General features: G+C 37.8%; 1 protein-coding gene across 1 annotated transcript in view; it reads left to right on the plus strand.

The window, feature by feature from the left end:
* The window catches only part of Kl (klotho), a 46,612-nt gene extending 25,059 nt beyond the window's left edge, over positions 1-21,553 (plus strand). Inside the window, exons 4-7 of the mRNA XM_023715062.1 lie at positions 11,805-12,315; positions 13,058-13,326; positions 17,761-18,862; positions 19,392-21,553. Of these exons, the coding sequence (XP_023570830.1) occupies positions 11,805-12,315; positions 13,058-13,326; positions 17,761-18,862; positions 19,392-19,729 (2,220 nt within the window). The 3' untranslated portion in view covers positions 19,730-21,553. The remainder of the gene's footprint in view (positions 1-11,804; positions 12,316-13,057; positions 13,327-17,760; positions 18,863-19,391) is intronic.
* The last annotated feature ends 486 nt before the right edge of the window (positions 21,554-22,039 follow it).

Genomic DNA, 22,039 nt, shown 5'->3' on the forward strand with positions numbered 1-22,039 from the left:
TATGTATATATTACTCTGTAAATGGCTTATTATCTATTTTGTTGTCCATTTATCAAAACCAACATATGCCATAATGTCTTTGGATTTCTAGGGGAGATCTAATCTCAAACTTAGTTCATTTGATAGAAAATAATAAAGGTCTTTAGTAGTTGTGTACAATGGTAGATTTCACCTTGAAGAGCTAAATAAAAATTGAAATAAAACTGTTATAATATGGAACATACCCATGTCTGGAGGGAAGCGGAACTATCTTAATATTGGAATCATATATTTTATTTTATGGCTTTCTGGGGAAATATTTGGGATCAGTTTTTTGGGTGTTAGTATGCAGCAAGAAATGGGACTTTTGTTCATTCCTGTTTTCCTGGTGGAGATATCTCTAAATGTTAAATAAAATTTGTTCAATATATGATGGAATTTTTTGACACTGGAACTAAGTTAGTCATATTAGTCACATTTAAAAATCAGTAAATATTTCTGAGCTGATAAACCCATCCAGAGAGTGAGAAAAATCCTCACCTCTTCAGGCTGACTCATGTTTCAGTCTAGACTTCATGACAGACCTGAGGTGGCATGTTCAGTGCTTCCTTTTATATTGCCTTGATCAAGTCAGTTACAGTACACTGCAGCCCGAATTAAAGTCCCCAATTGAGTCATTTCTTCGTCGTATCCCGCCTTCCACCCCCTGGCTCTGGGCTTCGCTGTGTGGCTGGCTTTAGCTTATGGAGTGTCAGTTGTAACCCTGGCAGGCACTGAGAACATACTTGTGAGCTTCTGCCTAGTCTCTTGCTCCTCTGCCATTGCTGTGAGATGATGCTAGTCCCCTGAATGATGAAGACTGTGGAACAGAGATAAGCTGTCCCCTTGGTCCCAGCCAACAGCATCCTGGATCAGCCAGATGAGACCAGCAGGGGTGCTCTCGGGAGCCTAACCCTGCTCGTGCTTGTTGTTTGTTCATGTGTGTGTGTGTGACATGTGACTAGTGCATTATGCTCTTTCCACTCTATGTTTACAAACTTCTCAGGTTTCCCTTCTTTACTTTCTAATAGCCATCCTTTGTCTAGGATCTTACTAACACAAACATTTTGGCAGAATCATTCCAACTTTCAACATCTCTTGTGCAATGAATTATTTGAATCATAAGACTTTAATCAGCACTGTCTCAGAAAACTATTTTCATCTTTTGTGACCTACTGCAGTGGTACCTCAGTTCACGAATTTAATTCTTTCCACTATTCTTGTTGGAAACTGAATTGGACAAGAACTGAATCAAATTCAGTTGTTAGGTTCAGTGTTGACCTTATGGGGAAAATTTTGTTTTTAAATATCTTTTTAACGGATTAAAGTGCTTGCAAGCAAGTGCAGGGGTCGGGGGTTTGATCACCGCCCCTGAGGCCCGCTGAGACAGCAATTGAGACTGTGTGTGCTGGCGCGCGCCTGTAATCCCAGCTCTTGGGAGGCGGAAAAGGACAATCAGTACGAGTCCAATCTAATAGTGAGATCCTGAACACTCTGTAGACCCTTCCCTAATATACAGAAAAGAAGGAAAAAAGAAATCTTTAAATTTTTTTTTCTTTTTTTCCTGTATTTAGGACATGGTCTACAGGTTCTCACTACAGGTTCTCACTACGTAGATCAGACTCGTAGAGATTCTCCTGTTTTCACCCTCCCAAACGCTGGGATTACAGGCACTCACCACGATGCCCAGTCTCAATTGCTGTCTCAGCGTGCCCCGAGGACGGGGTCAGCACGGCACGCCAGGGATCAAACCCAGGCCACTGTGCTCTGCCTAAATAGGCACTTTAGTCCACTGAGCTATCAGGCTGGCCCTTCTTTAAAAATAAAAAAAAATTAAATATTTTATTTTTCAATTTATTTGGTACAGGGTCTGGCTGCGCATCTTGGACTCGTAGTGATCCTCCTAACAAAAAATGAACAAGAGTATTACAATGATAACAAAACTCTGCTAACAGGAATTAAAGTAGATTTGAGTAAAATGAAAGACATTTTCATGAATTGGAAGACTGAACATTTTTATCAGCTCTCCCTCAAGGTGATCTGTTTAATTCAACAAGATCCCATCCAAAATCCCCAAAAAGTTTTTTTTAGAAATACTGAATGGGTCGCTTTTAGTTACCATTCCTTAGATTTTTACAAAATTGAGATAGAATAATTCTTAAAAGATTATTTTAATCTTGCAGATAAACTTAATTAAATTTTCTGAGACCAACAGTGAAAGAATTGAAATGTAGCCCATAAACAAAAATAATCCCAACAGCTCATTCCGGTCTACGCCCACTCAGGAAGGGCTCCCTACCACCACTGCTGTGTTACCTCAGGTTTCTGAGAGCACTGTTTTAAAAAGCTTAAGGCACTCAAATAATTTCAGAGCGCACTGAAGTGTTTTAACCCTTTGTGGCATTTTTTTCTTCAACAACAGCATCACCATTACCTGTCTGAGAACGGTCTTAAAATCTACTTTTATCGAGTGTTGTCACACAAGTCTGTCACGCATAATGGCTATGTTTTTAGACTAACTTATTTCTCTTACTTCTATCAGTAGCTACAGGACTATAAGCTGCTGTTCCTTAACACAAAATTTCAGGCAGCCTCCCACAAAACCATCATCTAACAGAACACATAAACCTTGTCTCCCAGAGGCCATCCCTAAGCTTTTATCTACAAAAATAGCTGTAGTCTTTGTGTACCATTAAGAGAATCCACCTGGCCCAGCGGGAGATAGCTCAGTGGCACAATGCCTGCCCTGCAAGAGCAAGGTTCTGAGTTCAATTCCTGATACAGAGGACGTGATAACCCCACACCCTGTACCAATTCTGGTCACGAGCTGAATTGGATGGAAACCAAATAAAATTTCCCTGTAAGTGGCTGGGAGATAGCTCCGCAGTCTAAGCACCTGCCTGGCAAGCGCAAGAACCTGGGTTCGATTCCTGGTACTGCATGGTGCGCTGGCTCCGGAAACCCCCGTACCATGCCAGCCACTGAAACCATGCATGGTGGCTCATGCCTGTAATCCCAGTGCCGGGGAGGCTGAGACAGGAGGATCGTTAGGAATCTGAATTGCACAGCAAGATCCTGTACCAAATAAATAAATAAATTTTAAAAATGACTTATACCAAATAAACAAATAAATGAATCTTAAAAAAATAATTCATTAACATTTGCTTGGATATAGCCTATGCCAGAAAATATCTCACGTTTACTTTAGCATACCCGACCCCTGCCCACCCTGGCATAACACTAGGAGGTGAGTCTTACACATGCTAGGGAAGTGCTCGACTGGGGAGCATCAGCCCTAAGACTCAGAGACATTTTAGAAAAAGATACATTTCTCTCTTGTTAGGTGGGATGCTCTGTACACACTTATTAACTCCTTTTAGGTTATGGTATTCAAAACCCCTATTTCCTTGTTGATCATCTGCCTACATTACCTATCCATTATTTAAAGTGAAATAGTGAAGTTTCCAATGATTTTTGAAATGTCTGTTTCTCCCTTCAGTTCTGTCAAATTTGCGTTGTATATTTTTGGGTTCTCTTGCTGGGTGCATGTATGTTTACAGTTGAATTTTCTTGATGGATTGATTTTTTTAACCAATCCATAATTCCCTTATCTTTTGTAACGATTTAACTTTAATTATATATTTTTTTCCTGCTATTAGAAAATTTTACTTCTCTTTTAGTGCATATCTTTTTATATTTCTAAGCTTGATTTCATATTTTAAGAAGTTTTGTATCTCAATTCTAGGCATATTGGCTCCTGATTTTCTTTATTATAGTATTTTTGTCATATTTTTCATAGAGGTTATACTAGGCTCATAAGTTATTGAGGATGCCTTTTCCCTGTAAAATAGTTTTTTAGAATTAGCATTATTTCTTTCTCAAATATTTGATAGAATTCACCAGTTAAATATTATGGGTGTTGCTTTCTTTTAATCGTGGCTTCAATTTCTTTACTTGATATAAATCACTTGAAAGTTCTTAAAGCTTCTTGTGTCGGGGTAAATAAGTTGTATGTTTTGAGGAACTTGTGCATTTTAAGTCATTGAATTGTTTAGCATAAAGTTCTTTGTATTGGTTTCCTTTTACCTTGTTAATGTCAAACTTGGCAGGAACAACCCTTGATTTTTTTCCCCCCTAGTTTTTCGTGTTTCCTAGATTTTTTTTGTTCTAAAATTATGGCAGACTGTGTATCAGTTTACTAATATTTTTTTTTTTTTTTTTTTTTTTGATATATAGGTTTTTTTTCTTTTCTTTTTTTTTTTTTTTTTTTTTGTGCGGGACTGGGGATTGAACTCAGGCCCTTGCGCTTGCCAGGCAAGTGCTTATTCTACTGATTTATCTCCCCAACCCCTAGTTTACTAATATTCTGAAAGAGATAATGTTTGCTTTTCTTTTTTTTTCATGTTTTTACACATACTTTTTTTTTTTACACATACTTTTATTTGTTGAATAAATGAATATTTGTCCATGTGGACATAACTACATAGCATGAAGTCTAGATTTAGAGCAAAATATTTGGGTTCGAATATGCAAAGCCACTTACTGGCTATGAAGCCTCAAGCAAACAACTTAATCTAAGCTCAGCTTCTTAACTGTAAAACTAGGCTATACTGACCCATGTGGCTCTGCACATAGGTTTATTGCAAGGTCCATGTGCAAAAACATGTGAAAGTGCTATGATTAAAACTTAGAGCAACATAAATATAACTGTTACGGGTATTGCTTACTTTTTTATTGTATTGGCTTTAGCTTTTATTCTCATTATTTCCATGTTCCTACTTATTTTGGTTTTAACTTGCCTCTGAAGGTGGTAAAACCTTAGGTCACTGATTTTTAGACCTCTTATAGATCTCTAATATTAATATTTGCAATTATGAATTTCCTTTTAATTTCTATTTTAGTTGCATCTTACAAGTTTGATTTGCCTTATTTTGTTATTCAGGTAAAAACCTGCTCAGTTCCCCTTTTAGGTTTATTCTTTGCCTTATAGATGATTTAGAAATACATGTTTAGCTTCTAAATAGTTGGTGGATTTTCTAGATACAGTACTCATTTTTAATAAAATTCCATTGTAGCTACTGTACATTTTTTGCTGAAATTTCAGTTTAGTGAGGTTTCTTGCAATTTTTTAATGATTTACTTTATGATACAATGTAGTTTCTATATTCAAAAACATTTTATGAAAGTTTGAAAATACTGTTTAATGCAATGTTGATCTAATATTATCAAACTCATGATAATATTGTTTAGACAATCTATAAAGTTACTGATTTTTTTGTTACTTGTTTAATCAGTAAATAAGAGGGAAATTAAAACGTCTGAGAATAATGGTCAATTTGTTTAGGTGCTTTTTCTTAAAGTTCTGTGAACCTTTGTTTTATGTACATTTATAATTTGTTTTCTTGGTGAATTAACCCTCCTATTATGAAATAGCTATCTTTGTCTTGATATCAGTTTTTATCTTGAAGTTAATTTTCTACCTATTATAGCCATATCATCATTTTATGCTTACCATCCCATTTGCATGACATGTATTTTATTTTTGTCTTTCAGACTATCATATATATATATATATATATATATATATATATATATATAATTTATTTTACGTGGTTGTACTTAGAATTGACTTTTTCAAGATATAGCTTGACAACATCTGTCCTGTACTTAGAGCATTCAGTACATATTTATTTAAGTATTTATTAATATGCCTGAGTTTATATTTATCATCTAATTCTTTGTTTTTTATTCCTTATATCTAGGCCTTGTCTTTTCTACCCTACTGTGGATAATTCAGATGTATTTATTTATTTATTATGTATTTGGTACAGGGTCTCACTATGCAGCTCAGACTCTTAGTGATCTTCCTGTTTTCAGCCTCCCCAACACAGGGATTATAGGCGTGCATCACCACACCACATCTCTGTGGCCAGTTCAGTGAGGCTGGCACAGCCTATGGTGCTGGGGATCAAACCCTGGTCCCTGCACTTTCCTAAGCAAGAGCTCAGTCCACTGAGCTATCTTGCTGGCCCTGAATCAGATATTTTTAATAAGTTTTCTTAATATTTCATATAGATATGTATATATAACTTTTCTCGGTGGGGTTTTAGGGTTATATTACTTAGCTTTATTATATAGTCCACTTAGAATTAATATTATTAATTCTATTCAGGTATGTTTCATTTTATTTGCTTTACCTTTCAGTCCTAGAATTTTCTATGTTTTCATTTCTTGTCTGTTATTCCTCATTTTTTCATTGTATTATTCTTTTCCTTGAAATCCTTGCATATATTAGTTTTCAAAGATCTGTTTTATTTATGTATTTGGTACAGCGTCTCTCTACACAGCTCAGACTTACAGTGATCCTCCTGTTTCAGTCCCCCTCCCAGCACTGGGATTACAGAGGTACACCACCACACCTGGTTTTGGTGACTGGCATTGTGTGCCCAGGGCTCCAAGGCAAGCATGGCATGTGGTGCTGGGAATCAAACCTGGGTCCTTGCAATTGCCAAGCAGGTTTCCTTGATGGCTGAGCTATTTCCCCTGCTCCCTTTACATATATTTGTAATAGCTACTTTAAAGTTCCATGCTAATTTCAATATCTGAGAAACACTTTTATTTTGAACCTTTCTCTTTTTCCTCAATAAAAGGTTTCATTTCCTGTGTTTTCATATATCTAGTAATATCTTTATAATACTCTAAGCATATGATAGGGAGTCCAACTAACTGTTTTCCTTCAAGAGGTATTATTTTATTCTTCCAAGGAGGTTAAACCGCCGGTGGATTTGCTTGATCCTGCTTGGCTTGTATTTAATCTTCATTACAGCTCACCCATTTCTGCTTTGTCTTTATTCCTCACGTATGACTGTTCTGAGTTTCAGCCAAATGCCTGAATGCTCAGCCATATTTTTCTCCTCTTGCTACTCTGAATTGCATTGTTTCCTAGCCTTGAACAGCCTTTGGTATTCATCTCTGACACGTGGCAGCTTCTCATCCCTGAGCCTCATAGGATCCAGTACTGTGCTCACAGAGCTAACGATACGCAGGAAATGGCCAGGCAGGCAGGCAGGCAGGCAGGCACGCAGGCACGCAGGCCTCTCTGGTAGAGCTTTCTTCTCTTTAAGATGCTGCTGAGCCTCAGTAGTCCTCACCCCTGATTTCTACCTTCTTAGATCAGTGATACTCAATGTATTTTGGGGGCCTCATTTTCGTCACCCATACCTGAAACACGACTCCATGCACAAAGTGGGAGCAGAAGCAAGACTCACCACCTAAATTTCCCTTCACGCACTGTTTATTTGTGTGAAACTTAGTGTTGAGTATGATGAAAGATACAAAGAAATAAATGTCAGGAAGCTTACAATTAGAAAGGAATTGTCTGTAGAATTGTACTATAAAATTCAGAGTAGTTTCCTCATCTTCCAACATTTGGGAATACTGATTAATATCTAGTTTTTTTAAACCATTTTTAGACCTCATATTTCAAATCTAGTTTGAGATTAGGAAGGATATCATGTGCCAGAGAGATTTACATCCCAAATTATATTATCAGTGCATTGTATTATTCAGAATAATACCATATGCTCAGAGGCTGCCATGTCAAATTCTGTCTAATTTAGTTTTTAATGGTATGTGCATAAAAGTTGAATGTTTCTCAAGGTCTCAGAACAGACTACAAAAATGTTTATATCTGTCTCAGGCCCTTTGGTCTAGTTCTTATTGTGAGATTTCATTTCTTCAGATCTGTTTGTGTCTGATTCTGTCCCAGATACCTTGTTAAGATCTGTGTATACAGAGATGAAAGTCCTAATCAATGGCTTTGAAGCACTTGTAATCTGGATTTTTAAGCAAATGCAATAAAATATGGGTAAGATCTTTGCTAGAAATCAACTGTGGAAACACTTAGAAAAGACATTTAACCAAGGCTGGGGAGAAGGAAGATGTCAGGGAAGACTTCCTGGAGGTGGTGGTATCTGAGCTGAGTTTTGAAGTGGAGACAGGGTGAAGAAGGACTGAGACTAGGGAAATCATACTCTAGGGAGCTGCACTTGTCAGTATTGTGTCTGGAATTTGGAGATTTGAGGCAAAGATCATCGGGTGAGTTAGGCAGCAGGCAGTAAAATATGGGTAAGATATTTCACTTGCAGATGACGGGTTTGAGAAATTAAACATTGCCAGGTAGGCAGCAGTTAGATGGATCAGAGATTCACAACAATTGTCAACCAGAGCCGGGCACTCAATTGCTATGAGCCATTTCCCTGTTTAGGATTTCATTTTGTAATATCTAAAACAATATATGCTTATGGTAGAAATGAAAAAATGAAGTGAAGTATTCCATCACAATACTCCCACAAGTGTTATTTTAACAAGTTATAAATCCTTCTGGATCTTATGTATATAATTTTCTTTCATAAAAAATCTATTACATTCTATTTTCTATTTTGAGACTTGCTTTTTAATGTTTAGCTAGTATTTTATAATTTTTTTTGTATGTCAGCAGATATTTTTCTGAAATTTTACAATGTCTGAATAGCATTTCTTTGTTTATAGCATTATGTATTATTACAACACTGCTATTTGATTATATGGTTGTAAATGTATTTAGATATTGGACATTTCAGTTTTTTCAGTGCTTTGCTGTTAGAAATTATATTGAGGTGAACATTTTTGTCCAAAAAGGTATTTCTCTTAGTATATAGCTCAGTATTTTCTTAATAAAGTAGCTTTATTAAGTCTTAATATTGCAACAATCAGTTTATAAGATTAACGTACCTGAAATAATTAGAAGGCAATATAAGGTCATATCTCACCATCTCTTTATTAATCATCCTAGGGTTTTGCAGCATCTTAAGTGATGACTTTACTCACATCCTGTCCATATTGCAATGTTTAATTTCTCAAACCTGTCATCTGCAGGTGAAATTAACTACCTCAAGGGAGGTGCAGGATCAGAGTTCAACTCCATCTTATGGACAGTGGAGACCTCCTGGTTCTTGGAAGGGATGAAAAGACTCCTTAGGAAGTTCAGTCTGGGAAGGATGAACTGCAATAAATGGCATAAGAGAAGCATGTCCAAGTCTTAGCCATGAAGCTCAGCATGGGTTTGGGTGAGGTTGGGAAGACTTCTTGGAGAAGAAACGATGCCCAGGACCACCTGGTTGGGCTTGTACAGAGAACAGTGGAGTAACAGGTGTAATGGGAGATTGGAGTAGATGAATAGTGACGATGAATAGTATCAAAAATGTTTTCCAGTGCTGTAAATATATTCCCTGAAACTTATTACTTGACAATTTTATTTTAATACTGTTTTTTATTTTATTTTAAAGAACAAAAACAAAAGCAAAAACAAATAGAAACAAAGAAATAGGACAACATACAGAAATACGTATGTTACAGATTTTCAAAACAAGAGTAGCTAATCAACAACTATTATTATATTATCTATTTTTGCCATCAGATCCATTGTTTAGATTAACAGAAATAGTTATGCAAGACTGGACAAATAAGTGATTATTAGCACTTTCTTTTGAGAAACCTTATTTTTTTATTTTCTTGTCTTTTTAAAGTTTATTTTATAGAGAGTATAATAGTAATTGATAAGACATTAGAACTGGTACATATGTAGAAGACCAAGATGAGAGGTCTTCAATCACAATGCCCTTATGAGAAAATAGATGCTATTTGCATTTCTACAGAGAGGTAACAGAGGCTCACATTGGTATACATAGGGGTTGTGATCCAAACTTCAGCTCATCATTGCATCCCATCACTGCTATAGACCAGATTCCATAGTAGACAATGTTTCCTTCTTCCTTTTTGGCCTGCTAATCGTTTAGGGGAAGAAAGAATAAGCATTCATGGAGATCCACTGTGACAAACCCTATGTTATTAGTTTTACATAGGTTATCTAACTTAATCAAGCCCTATGAGAGCTATAAGAAAGTTGTATTTATCTGCCTGGGTTAACATGTAATTAAAATGTGATAGAGAAGAAATGTTATTTGATACCAAAAGGTCCTTGTCAGTGGCTCAGGTCATTTGTCATTTCCTTGATAATATCGTCTCAACCACGTCCAAGTCTTTGGGGTTAAGAGAGGGATCAATGACCATGAACAATTCTATTGAACTGTTATGAAATTGTCCTGGTTTAGGAGGTTCTGGGAACACTCTCACTCTTGCTGTTTCAGCACTTGTTCTATGGATGGAGCCTATCAGATTTAGGACAACTGGAGTTCTCGAACTGGGACGAGTTAGAGATGTCTGCTGATCTTATATCCCAAGAGACTGATTCCTGTTTATCAGTCTGGACTGTTCCCTGGCTATCTGTTCATCTGCTAAACTATGTCATAAAATGTCCTGTGCATAGAGAAGAGAGGGATAGGTTGTTGGCATTGGGGAAGCTCAAGAAGGGCAGAAGCTAGGATCAGCACAGCATGATTAAGTCCCAGTGTTCTTGGGTCACATAATCAAAAACTGCTGTTGCTCTGATCCACATTCTGTGGTCCATTTCCCTCCTAGCTTATAGATAGCTGCCTCAGGTCATAAAAAATACATTCAGCGATGTGAAACATAATAGATATGACCAAGTAACTAAAAAAAGTTAGACATAAACAATCTTACTGTATTAAAATGTTTAGCTGGATTCATAAGAATAGTCACAAGGCCATCCTTAGACACCTGCACTGAATTGAACCAGCAGAAGAAAATTTAGGACAAATGAGGAGGCTATTTGGCACACTGAACAAAAGAGCTTCTTTAGGCTCAGGGAGTAGAATGAGAATTGGCACAATCTTTTTGGAGAATGCACAGAATCAAACAGAAGTAGAGTTTTCAGAGTACAATATATGTCAGGGGAATAGAAGGCTGATAAATAGCACTTGTTTTTTAGGGGAAAATGAGAGTAAATCAGGGAATTCAAAGAGAAATAGTAATTTTATTCAAGTGGCAGAAGACACAACTAGGCTCCACTATGTGTAAATAAAAAGGAAACAGGTGAAAACATACCAGAAATCAGTATGATTTTATAGGAATATAAAGTTAGTTTTATGGTGGCAAAGTCTTTTTCATTGCTAGAAAACTCCTAGCTCAGTACTAACTGTGGACAGTCCACCCCCTCACAGCTGTATTTAGTTGTTCTTTTTTTTTTGGCTTTGAACCCTGGAGAGGAGTCCAACACTGTCCCAGAGTTCTGGAAGGAGGGCCAAGGTTAGATATTGGAATTCATGCTTTAATTTATCGTTGTGATTCATAGGATAGAACAATGATTGGGAGGATACATGTTAGAATTTTGGCTATGTGAAATTAATATGAAATATTAAATTGACTGAAACAACTTGAAGCAATTTAGAAACTCCCAGTCTCTTAGGATAAAACTTATAATCCTATTTAGAAATTCCTGATGTGATCACAGATGTGAGATTGGTGTTTTTCACATTACCTATTAATTAAAAAGTATATAATCCAAAATAAATTAAATGGCAATATATTATAAATTTTTATTTCATTAAGCTTTCACAATATAAATAATTATCCATCCAGTCAACATAATAGAGTCATATTTTCCATTGGCTGCTGAAAACCAAGGAAATAACTTCAATCATGGTAACAACTCATTATGGAGTGACCTACTACTGAAATAATTTATTGATTCCAGTAGATTTTTAAATTGTGGGGTTAGTTATTTTGTTAGGCTTGATGGAAAACAGATACAATTGGAGCAGAAGAATTAAGGATATGTTGCATTACTACTGACAATCAGAAATTCATCATACTTTTTGTTTTCATAGGCTCACGCCAAAATCTGGCACCTCTACAACACTTCCTTTCGTCCAACTCAGGGAGGCCAAGTGTCCATTGCCCTAGGTTCCCACTGGATCAGTCCTCGAAGGATGACTGACCACAACATCAAAGAATGTCAAAAATCTCTTGACTTTGTCCTTGGCTGGTTTGCCAAGCCCATATTTATTGATGGTGATTATCCTGATAGCATGAAGACTAACCTTTCATCTCTTCTACCCAATTTCACTGAATCTGAGAAAAAGTTCATCAAGGGAACAGCTGACTTCTTTTCACTTTCCTTTGGACCAACCCTGAGTTTTCAACTACTGGAGCCACACATGAAATTCCACCAAGTGGAATCTCCCAGCCTGAGACAACTCCTCTCCTGGATTGACCTTGAATATAATCATCCTCAAATATTTATTGTGGAAAATGGCTGGTTTGTCTCAGGGACCACGAAGAGAGATGATGCCAAATATATGTATTACCTTAAAAAGTTCGTAATGGAAACCTTAAAAGGTAAGATATTTAAGTACACTTCTCATTCCATGCCAAAATCCCCTGGAAAAGCACTCTTTTAATGATCTACATTGTACTACACGAATTAGTATTTTTTAATCATAATGTAGAAATTCATTTTGGCAGTAGTATGGAGGTATTTATACAACTTCTTTCACATTTGGGGTTTTGAGGAGCCCAAGTTAATTTTTGAAACTCATTTTGTAAAGAGAAACTGGATTAATATTTGAAATTACCTGACTAGCAGAGATACTAATCCAAATCTTTAAGTTCTATTAAATGTAATAGAAATATAAGGATATCTATCTCTCAGTACACATTTTTGAGTTCTTACTGTTTTGGATGAATGAAATACTTTTTTAAAAAAGGACTACACACACTATCTGGAGAAACTAATAGTTCATACTTTAAAATACATTATTTATTTAATGTATTTGCATGAGGCACAATTGTAGGTGCCTAGGATGAAAAGTAGAATAAGACACCTTCCTAAACATATAGATAGCCACTGGGAAAAATATATATCCTATCTCAAAAATCCAGATAAAATCGTTTTGGAAGTAAGCTTATTTGTGAAGATATTTATTCATAAAGATTTGGGTAGAGCCTTTTGTCAATAAGAAAGATCAATAGCTGTGTCACACAGGAAGAGTTATACATAATTAACCTGTGACTTTCTTGAGTCTTGAGGTGGGTGGCCAGTGCAGGGTCATGCCACTCTTGTCCTGTCTTGTCTTTGCAGCCATCAGGCTGGATGGAGTTGATGTCATTGGGTACACGGCATGGTCCCTCATGGATGGTTTCGAGTGGCACAGAGGCTACAGCATCCGACGTGGACTCTTCTATGTAGACTTTTTGAGCCAGGATAAGAAGTTGTTGCCAAAGTCTTCAGCCTTGTTCTACCAAAAGCTGATAGAGAGCAATGGCTTCCCTCCTTTACCTGAAAACCAACCCCTAGAAGGGACATTTCCCTGTGACTTTGCTTGGGGAGTTGTTGACAACTACATTCAAGTAAGTCAGCTGACAAAACCAATCAGCAGTGTCACCAAGCCCTATCGCTAGTAAGTAGAGCTTCCTTATTAGGCTCTTGTCACAGCACACTGTCTTTCTCTGGGCCACACATGGAGCCCTTTGAGCACACAAGGTACATGACATGTGATGCTGCTCCCTTCTCTCCAAAAATCATCCAGTCTTTACCTTGTACTTTAAATTGGATCCAAAGGGGGGGAAATTTGGCAATATTAACATTGCATTAGACATAAATCTATAAAATATGAATTTTTAAGACGAGATAATACAGTTAAAATAACACTTTAAGTATTGTGATTTTCTTTTTCCTTTTTTTCTTTTTGGTGGAACCAGGGATTGAACTGAGGCCCTTGCGCTTGCCAGGCAAGTGCTTATTCTACTGAGCCATCTCCTCAGCCCCAGTATTGTGATTTTCAATTCTTCGTAAGCTATAGTCACTAAAATGGTATGGAAGTACTTCAAAATGATTAATCAATATTTATTCAGCATCTACTATGCAGTTAACCCTTAGTATTCTTTTAAATCTCCTTAGTTTAACAGGGGCTTGTTTTTTCTTGCTAGTCCTTCAGTAAGCACTTACTGCATGCCGAGTGTGTACATATCCCTGTGTGATGTGCTGGGGTCACTCGGTTAAGGGTAGTGCAGGTAGGCAATGCAGTGCCATGACTGAAATGACCCCTGCTTAGAGCAAAGATATCTGCTGAGAGTAAATGGTGGATTTACAGACAGAGTAACAAAGTGATGGAGTGCAGGGAATGTGGTGGCAGGTGGTAAGTGAATAGGGTGGAGTCAGGTAACAAAAAGTAAAAGCACTGCACATAGATCATAGCACACAGCAGCAGCTAGACCCCAAAATGAGGCTTTAGGAATTTAAAAGATATGCACCATAGCCCAGGTACTTCACCATGAATCTCTAGGTGTGATTGAAGGAATGATTAATGGGATACTGAGTCATTTTAGGGGCTCCCAATGTCCATAATTGTCCCAGAATTCACTCCTATCTTAATTACATGCATGCATGTATTACAGATTGGTGAACCCTTAATGAGTTTGCAGCAGGATGAAGGACAGGCTAGGAGATCCAATGTGCCCATGTACTCACCTAGGACATCAGACATCTCCTAAGTTACTGATACTTTATTTTTTTATCTCTGTTAGGACAATAGAAGGAATGACCATATGGCTCTATTTAAAGTTAAATAGGTGGGAGGGAGCGACTTCCTCAGTTCTGTTGTTTCTAACTGTACTAGACATAGAGCTAGTAAGGAATGAGGAGAGATGGATGAAGGAAGGAAGATGCCTCTCACAGCTTCTACCTCCTCCCTGTTATTGATGCTATGGGTGGATTCCATACAGCTTAGTTCTTGTTCTACCTCTATACCCCTTTCCACTCCCTACAGGCTTTGCACCTTGTCACAAACTCTTCTTCCAATAGTGGCCCAAGTCTGGCAGGTAATTCCCAAGCTAGCCCTGTGCATGCAGAAAAGTCTTCGGCCAGCATGTATGTGGAGTGTGGGTGCAGAGGGAAGGTGGTTGAGAAGGACAGCATCTTACTCCTGCACTGTTCCCCTGCAAGAGCTGCAACTCTGCTTTGGGGAATAGTACACATTGAGAAGGTGTTAAAGGTGTATCGCATATCCTTAAGACAGACGAGAAACTGTTCAAAAGAAAAAAAGCATGGCAGCGGAGAAGCAGAGAGATGGGGGAGAGAATTTCTTTTCGACACCCTAGAAGCACTTGTTTTATGATTAATACGTGCCCAGTATCCCTTTCTCTTCACCTATCCCAACCTTTTCACTTCCTTCTCTGGAGAACCCAGCACAAAATAGTCACTTTCCTACTCACAGTGGATGTGAACTACTCCAGGAGCGCTCTGGTAGGAAACACTTACAATTGCCATTGTCTTTTTATCTGCTTGGCATCTTGGACTTTGCAATATGTTGGCAGATTCCATCCTAAGCTAACTCCTTAATTGACACAACAGGGGGTATTCTTTGTTCTCACCATTCTGAAGGGTGTGTGTGTGTGTGTGTGTGTGTGTGTGTGTATGTGTGTTTTCAATGGCAGGCAGGGTTCTACACTTTTAGCATGTTATACTAAAATTCCTGAGAAGTGATATTTTTTTAAACCATGAAAATTTATCTTTTCCTTCCTGATTAGGATTTCAAACTATTAATATTTGAGGCATACTTTTACCTTGAAACACTAGAAAATAGTATTTCACTCAGCACCTAACCTGTCTGAAGTCTGACTTTGGGCTCATTCACATGGCTTGTCACTTTATTTGGATCTGATTTCCTAGCTGGACAGTATGCTTTCCCATAACCATTAACATGTGTATGTGCATAGTTAATAGAATACAGAATGTACTACATGCTGAGGACATAGAACTTCTTTGACTTTAGCCCCTCTTAGGAGAAAGTCTCTTCCATAACATACTAAATACATGCTTTATGCTTATTTCTTCACAAAGGTCCAATTTGATTATTTCAATTTTTAGTAAAATTTAAGTCAATGAAGAAATGGAGGCTAGATGGGATTTTGCCTAAATGCTCATTTCTGAATGTTGCATAGTTTTTATTTATTCACATATTTATTTTTTGGTACAGGGTCTCACTATGCAGTTCAGACTCAGTGATCTTCTTGATCTGTTGCTGGGCCTGCACTACCACATCTGGTTTCAGGGCCAGCACAGTAAGCCCAGGGTTCTGCGGCCTGCACGGCATGTGGTACCAGGGATTGAACTTGGGTCCTTGTGCTTGCCAGGCAGACACTTAGACCACCGAGCTATCTCCCTGGCCCAATGTCCCATATTTTTAAGAAACTTATTTTTCCCTCAGAATTTATAGCTTGGTGTCTCCCACTTTTTTTCTGATAGACTGAGTAAAACCTATTATTTTGGAATGATTCTAGTAGAAAGTTAATTTAGCCAACTCAGAGATCTATAAAAATAGCCCAGCAACTTCCTTCAAGGTCTGACCACTTTTACTTCAAAAGAGCATGCAACTTTCTCTTGTGAAGCTGAAGAGATATGACTTATGGGGCTATCATACTGGAAAGACCCCTGACAGCATTCCCACAGTGCTAGGAGAAATTCATGCATGGGTGATCTATAAGGCAGAGTTCTCAGAAAAGCAATTTCCCTCTTACATAATGCTCTTTATTACTTTTCTCTAGTAAACACAGCACTTACACCTCCAGAGAATGAGAAGTTCATTTTCTTTTCTTTTTTTTTTTTTATGAATTTTAAGACAGGGTCTACAGGATCTCACTATGTAGATTGGACTCAGAGTGATTCTCCTCTTTTCAGTCTCCTGAATGCTGGGTTTACAGGTGTACACCACCATGCCCAGTTTCAATTGCCGTGTCTGCACACCCTGGGGTATTGAACCCTGGCCACCATGCTCTGTCTAAGCAGATGCTTCAGTCTACTGAGGTATCTTCTCAGCCCAGAGCAGTTTATTTTCAACACACCAGTAAAATTTGACCAAACCAAGGGAAGAGCTTCTAAACTAGGGTTTATCTGATCCAGGTCAGTAAAAGGGTTAGAGCAATGCCCCTGCTCTAATAGAGTTATTTTGGAGGAGACCCTCGTTAGGTTGTGAGCTTCAAGGTGGACTTCTCAGTTTGTGTAGAAGACTTGGAAGGAGGAGTTTGCTTTTACAATTTGAACACTTTTCCTATAAACTTATTTTCACTTTGGAGGCTTATCTGTAATATTTAATTGAAAACCATTCTTGTCAATATCATGACAAAAAATAGTTTAGAAAACTGAAGAAAAGCTATATTTGCAAACATCTCTCTGGGTAAATGACAATGTTGTTCTTTTTTTTTTTTCTTTCTTGCACATTCTCACTCAGACTTTCTACATCAGATTGAATTTGTTAAATTCTATCATTGACCCTGACACCAATGAAAGGCAGCAGTTAGCAAATCTCAGTATAGAATGTGATTTTAAGAAGTACAATTTAGTTAGAATTACTTTCTGACTTTAGCTTACTCAGTTCTAAAGCTCTTCTGTGCCTACTCATTTTTTTTTAACAAATCTAGTTTTGCTTTTTAAAGACTTAGACCACATGTGATTTCCTACATTAAATGGAAAATGCATGAAATACACTCTATTTGCATAGCCCAGATTGCCTGCGTGTGTGACTATCATTAGTGTTCATCACCTGAAGTGACCAAAGTCAGAGCGTTTTTAATATTAATGTAACAGTTGAAGAGTTGGGGAGAACAATAGTTCGTACCAAGGGGAAGTGGAAAATTTTCCTCCTTGCAACATTTATGAAAAATTTTCAGCTAGACAAGAGCCTAATTTTGCTCATCATGTCTGCTAGTTTTGTTGAAATAATTGCACCGACCTGCATTCTTCAGAACTGTGCAGTGAAGCTTACATTTACTCTCTACTCTTTGTAGGTAGATACCACTCTGTCGCAGTTTACAGACCCCAACATTTACCTATGGGATGTCCATCACAGTAAGAGGCTTATTAAAGTGGATGGGGTTGTGGCCAAGAAGAGGAAATCCTACTGTGTCGATTTTGCTGCCATCCGGCCCCAGATCACCCTGCTGCAGGAAATGCATGTCACGCATTTTCACTTCTCCCTGGATTGGGCTTTAATCCTCCCCTTGGGTAACCAGTCCCAGGTGAACCACACAGTCCTGGGTTACTACCGCTGCGTGGTCAGTGAGCTGGTGCGTGCCAACATCACGCCTGTGGTTGCTTTGTGGCAGCCTGCTGCCCCCCACCAAGGCCTGCCACGTCCCCTGGCCAAGCAGGGCGCCTGGGAGAATCCGCGCACAGCTCTGGCTTTTGCAGAATACGCCAGACTTTGCTTTGAAGAGCTGGGCCACCGGGTCAAGTTCTGGATCACGATGAATGAGCCATATACGCGCAACCTGACTTACCGTGCGGGGCATCACCTTCTGAAGGCTCATGCGCTGGCTTGGCGTGCGTATGATGAGAAGTTTAGACCTAGTCAGAAAGGTAAAATATCCATAGCCTTGCAGGCTGATTGGATAGAACCAGCCTGCCCTTTCTCCCAAAAAGACAAAGAAGTGGCCGAGAGAGTGCTGGAATTTGACATTGGCTGGCTGGCTGAGCCCATTTTCGGCTCTGGGGATTACCCACGCGTGATGAGGGACTGGCTGAACCAAAGGAGCAATTTTCTTCTCCCTTATTTCACTGAAGAGGAAAAAAAGTTAATCCAAGGCTCTTTTGACTTTTTAGCTTTGAGTCATTACACAACCATCCTTGTAGACTGGGAAAAAGAAGATCCCTTAAAGTACAATGACTACTTAGAAGTGCAAGAAATGACTGACATCACCTGGCTCAACTCCCCCAACCAGGTGGCAGTGGTGCCATGGGGGCTGCGCAGAGTGTTGAGCTGGCTGAAGTTGAAGTATGGAAACCACCCCATGTATGTAATTGCCAACGGGGTCGATGATGACCCACGGGAGGAGCAAGACAAGTTGAGGATGTATTACCTGCAGAATTATGTAAATGAAGCTCTAAAAGGTAAGTGTTCCCTGAAACCACAATGGTCCATAGTCCTGTCACCACAGTGCATGGTATGTAATGGAAGCTCTGCAACAGAGGCCACTGAAACCCTCAAGGAAGGGTCAACTGTTCCTGGACACATGGGAATAAAGATAGCCAGTTTTCTCAGAGCCAAAGGAGTTTGGGGCAAAGCAGAAAACTGAAAGTCCCTGGCACCTGCTCCAGTCTGCCAAAGCACAGATTCTCTATCTTTCCACCTCAGAAGGACCCACAGCCATCCTAACTTCTTTATGTAACATAAAGATTTAAGCCAAGTGCATTATAGTGGATTTAATTATGTAAAAAGCCAACTGTCGGATGTAACTCAATATATTTCTTGATCTTTGTCTATTTGTCTTTGCATGAAAGAAGGCTTTTTTAATTAAATCTAATTGAATCTAAGGTTTTATAAAATGGTATTGAAGTTTCTCCTGATGCACCCAGGCCATGTACAGGAATGTGCTATGTACAAAACATTTGAATAACTCCTGCCCTTTTGTTTTTCCAGCATACATACTGGATGGTGTCAATCTATGTGGATACTTTGCTTATTCATTTAATGATCGTTCTGCTCCAAAGTTTGGCTTCTATCGTTATGCAGCAAATCAGTTTGAGCCCAAACCATCTATGCAACATTACAGGAAAATTATTGATAACAATGGTTTCCTGGGCCCTGAAACTCTGGGAAGGTTTTGTCCAGAAGACTATAGTATGTGCACAGAATGCGGCTTTTTTCACACCCAAAAGTCTTTACTGATTTTCATTGCTTTTCTACTTTTTGCTGTAATTATTTCCCTTTCCCTTATATTTTACTACTCTAAGAAAGACAGAAGAAGTTACAAATAGTCTGAACATTTTTCCTACTTGTTTGTTTTGAAATAATTATGTGCACACATCAGCTGTTAACCATTTGTACCCTTCAGTGTTATGACACTAAATTTCATACATTTGGCTTCTAGAAACCCTTTTTGAGGCATATGGTGAAGGTTTTAAAGTGGGTAGAGGTTACTGTAAAATACTAAAAAGGTAAATATTGTCTGTGTTTCTTCCTTTCTGTTCATTAAGAAAAGGACAGGTGCCATAATTTCTATAATATTTTTTGAGGAAATCATGGAAAATGGTAACCTTTGTACACAAATGTGAATGTCGAGACTAGGCATACAGAGGAGACCTGAGTTCCAACCTGCCTGACATATGAACACCTTGGGTTATACCTAAAATTTTAGTTTTAACTTATAGCCAAAGTCTTGAGTTATGAGCCAAATACCAGTTTCTTCTGCTTCCATATGGTCTCAGATATAGATTTACCTCTCAAAGAGTTCTAGAAGGAACAGTACAACATCCTTTCCCGAATAGGCCTCACTGAGAAATCCTGGGCTAACGTCTCCCTAGGAATACTGAGATCAGGAGTATACAGGAAAGAGACTTTGAAGGCTGTGTGGAAACCTACAGTGGACACCTTGAGTTACAAGCAGCTCTTGGTAATAAATTGAGTTCATATGTGCTAATTTACAAACTTTTAAAATTTCATATTTTCCTTTAAGTGAAAACTGCAAGCATTAGCCTAAAAGGTTATATCCCAGGTAACCATCTCTCAACTGATGGCAATGCTTCTTCCTAATCAAGTTTCCCATGAAGATGATGGCAGGGTACAAACAGGAGAGAAAACTAAGTGGCCCTAGGCTGGAACATTCCTTTTAAAAGCTATATTTCTGTTGAATGCTGCTAATATTAATTTATGTATCTTGTTAGTGGTTTACTTAACAATTATGGATTCTTTTTTGTATGATGTTTTGAAGTACTCTCTAAATCATAGATCCTGGGGGTTTTGTCTTCCTCTGCTTATAGAGGGGTTTGTGCATAAAAGATTCTTACTGAATGTTTTCCAAAGAATGAAATAAAGACAAAAGAAAAGAAAATGAAAGGAAACATGAATCCCAAGATGATGGGTTCTTCAGAAAGTGGAAAGCAATAATGAAATGCAGAGTACTGCACTGGCCTGAGGTGGAAGAGAGAAGGAAGAAATATTTATGATGAGCAACATTATGATTAATTTGATTATACATCCTTTTTTGAGCAGACCTAAGAGTGAATGAGATTATCTTTCCTGAGAAAATAAGGATAAAATAATAACTCATCCTGTGAAGAGTGACACCATTTTTTTGTTCTTTAGACTATGCTGTAAATTTTCTGAATTGATAATTTTAAAACATGTTCAAAAACAATCAGGTCTGATAACACTGGAAAACTTGTTTTTGTGATCTCTAAGATCCTTTCTGTATTTTTGCATATGTGGAAGTAGCTTTGAACTAGTTTTACATTGAAGTTTTACACTGAAACATGTCACTGATTTCAATAGAAAGGGCTAATTAGGTCTTCTCTTTTAATGCCCTTTAAATAAATCTTGTTGATTTTTAGACAGAGAAGTCTCTCTATTACACTGGAGTTGTTTTATAGGTAAGTCAATATTGTATCAGGGATGATAAGCCAATCATAAGTCATAAATAACCTTGCTGACACAGGGTCATAGTGTATAATAAAATACTGTACTGTACTACGTATCATCTGGAGAGGTGGTATGATTTTTTCCATGAAAGATGAGCTTTTAGTGAAATTCTTTATAAAACTAGACTAATTATTAAAGTGAGACACTAAAAATATAATCATTTATTTTATGTATATATTTTTCTGAATGTAAGAGTAATATATGTTAATTGTAAAAATTGAAAACAAGCTATATGTAAAGAAAAAATAAAAAGTATAATTTTACAATCCAGAAGTAGTCGCTATTAATATTTGCTGTGTGTTTTATTTTACAAAGAAGAAGACATGTTATCATGGGTTGTGTCTAGATATACCTGCCAAGCCTCATCCAGTAATGGGGGGGGATGTTTCTTTTCAGAGGTGGTTGAATCCAGTTTGTGATTGATTCATTGTCCAATGCTGGAATTAAGGGTGTGAGTTCTACACCTGTCCTAGAGAAGGTAGCCTGCATACAAAATAAGGGACAGGCAGAATCTTGTTGTTCATTCTGCTTCTGCTGTTTTCTGCCGCCATTGACTGTTGCCCCTCTGGCATGCGCCACTCTGTCTTGGAGTCAGCCAATCATGGGCTTAAACCTCCACAAATTATGAGCTAAATAAATCTTTTTCTCTT

The sequence above is a fragment of the Octodon degus genome, unplaced genomic scaffold (assembly GCF_000260255.1).
Source record: "Octodon degus isolate 3935 unplaced genomic scaffold, OctDeg1.0 scaffold00038, whole genome shotgun sequence".
NCBI lineage: Eukaryota > Metazoa > Chordata > Mammalia > Rodentia > Octodontidae > Octodon > Octodon degus.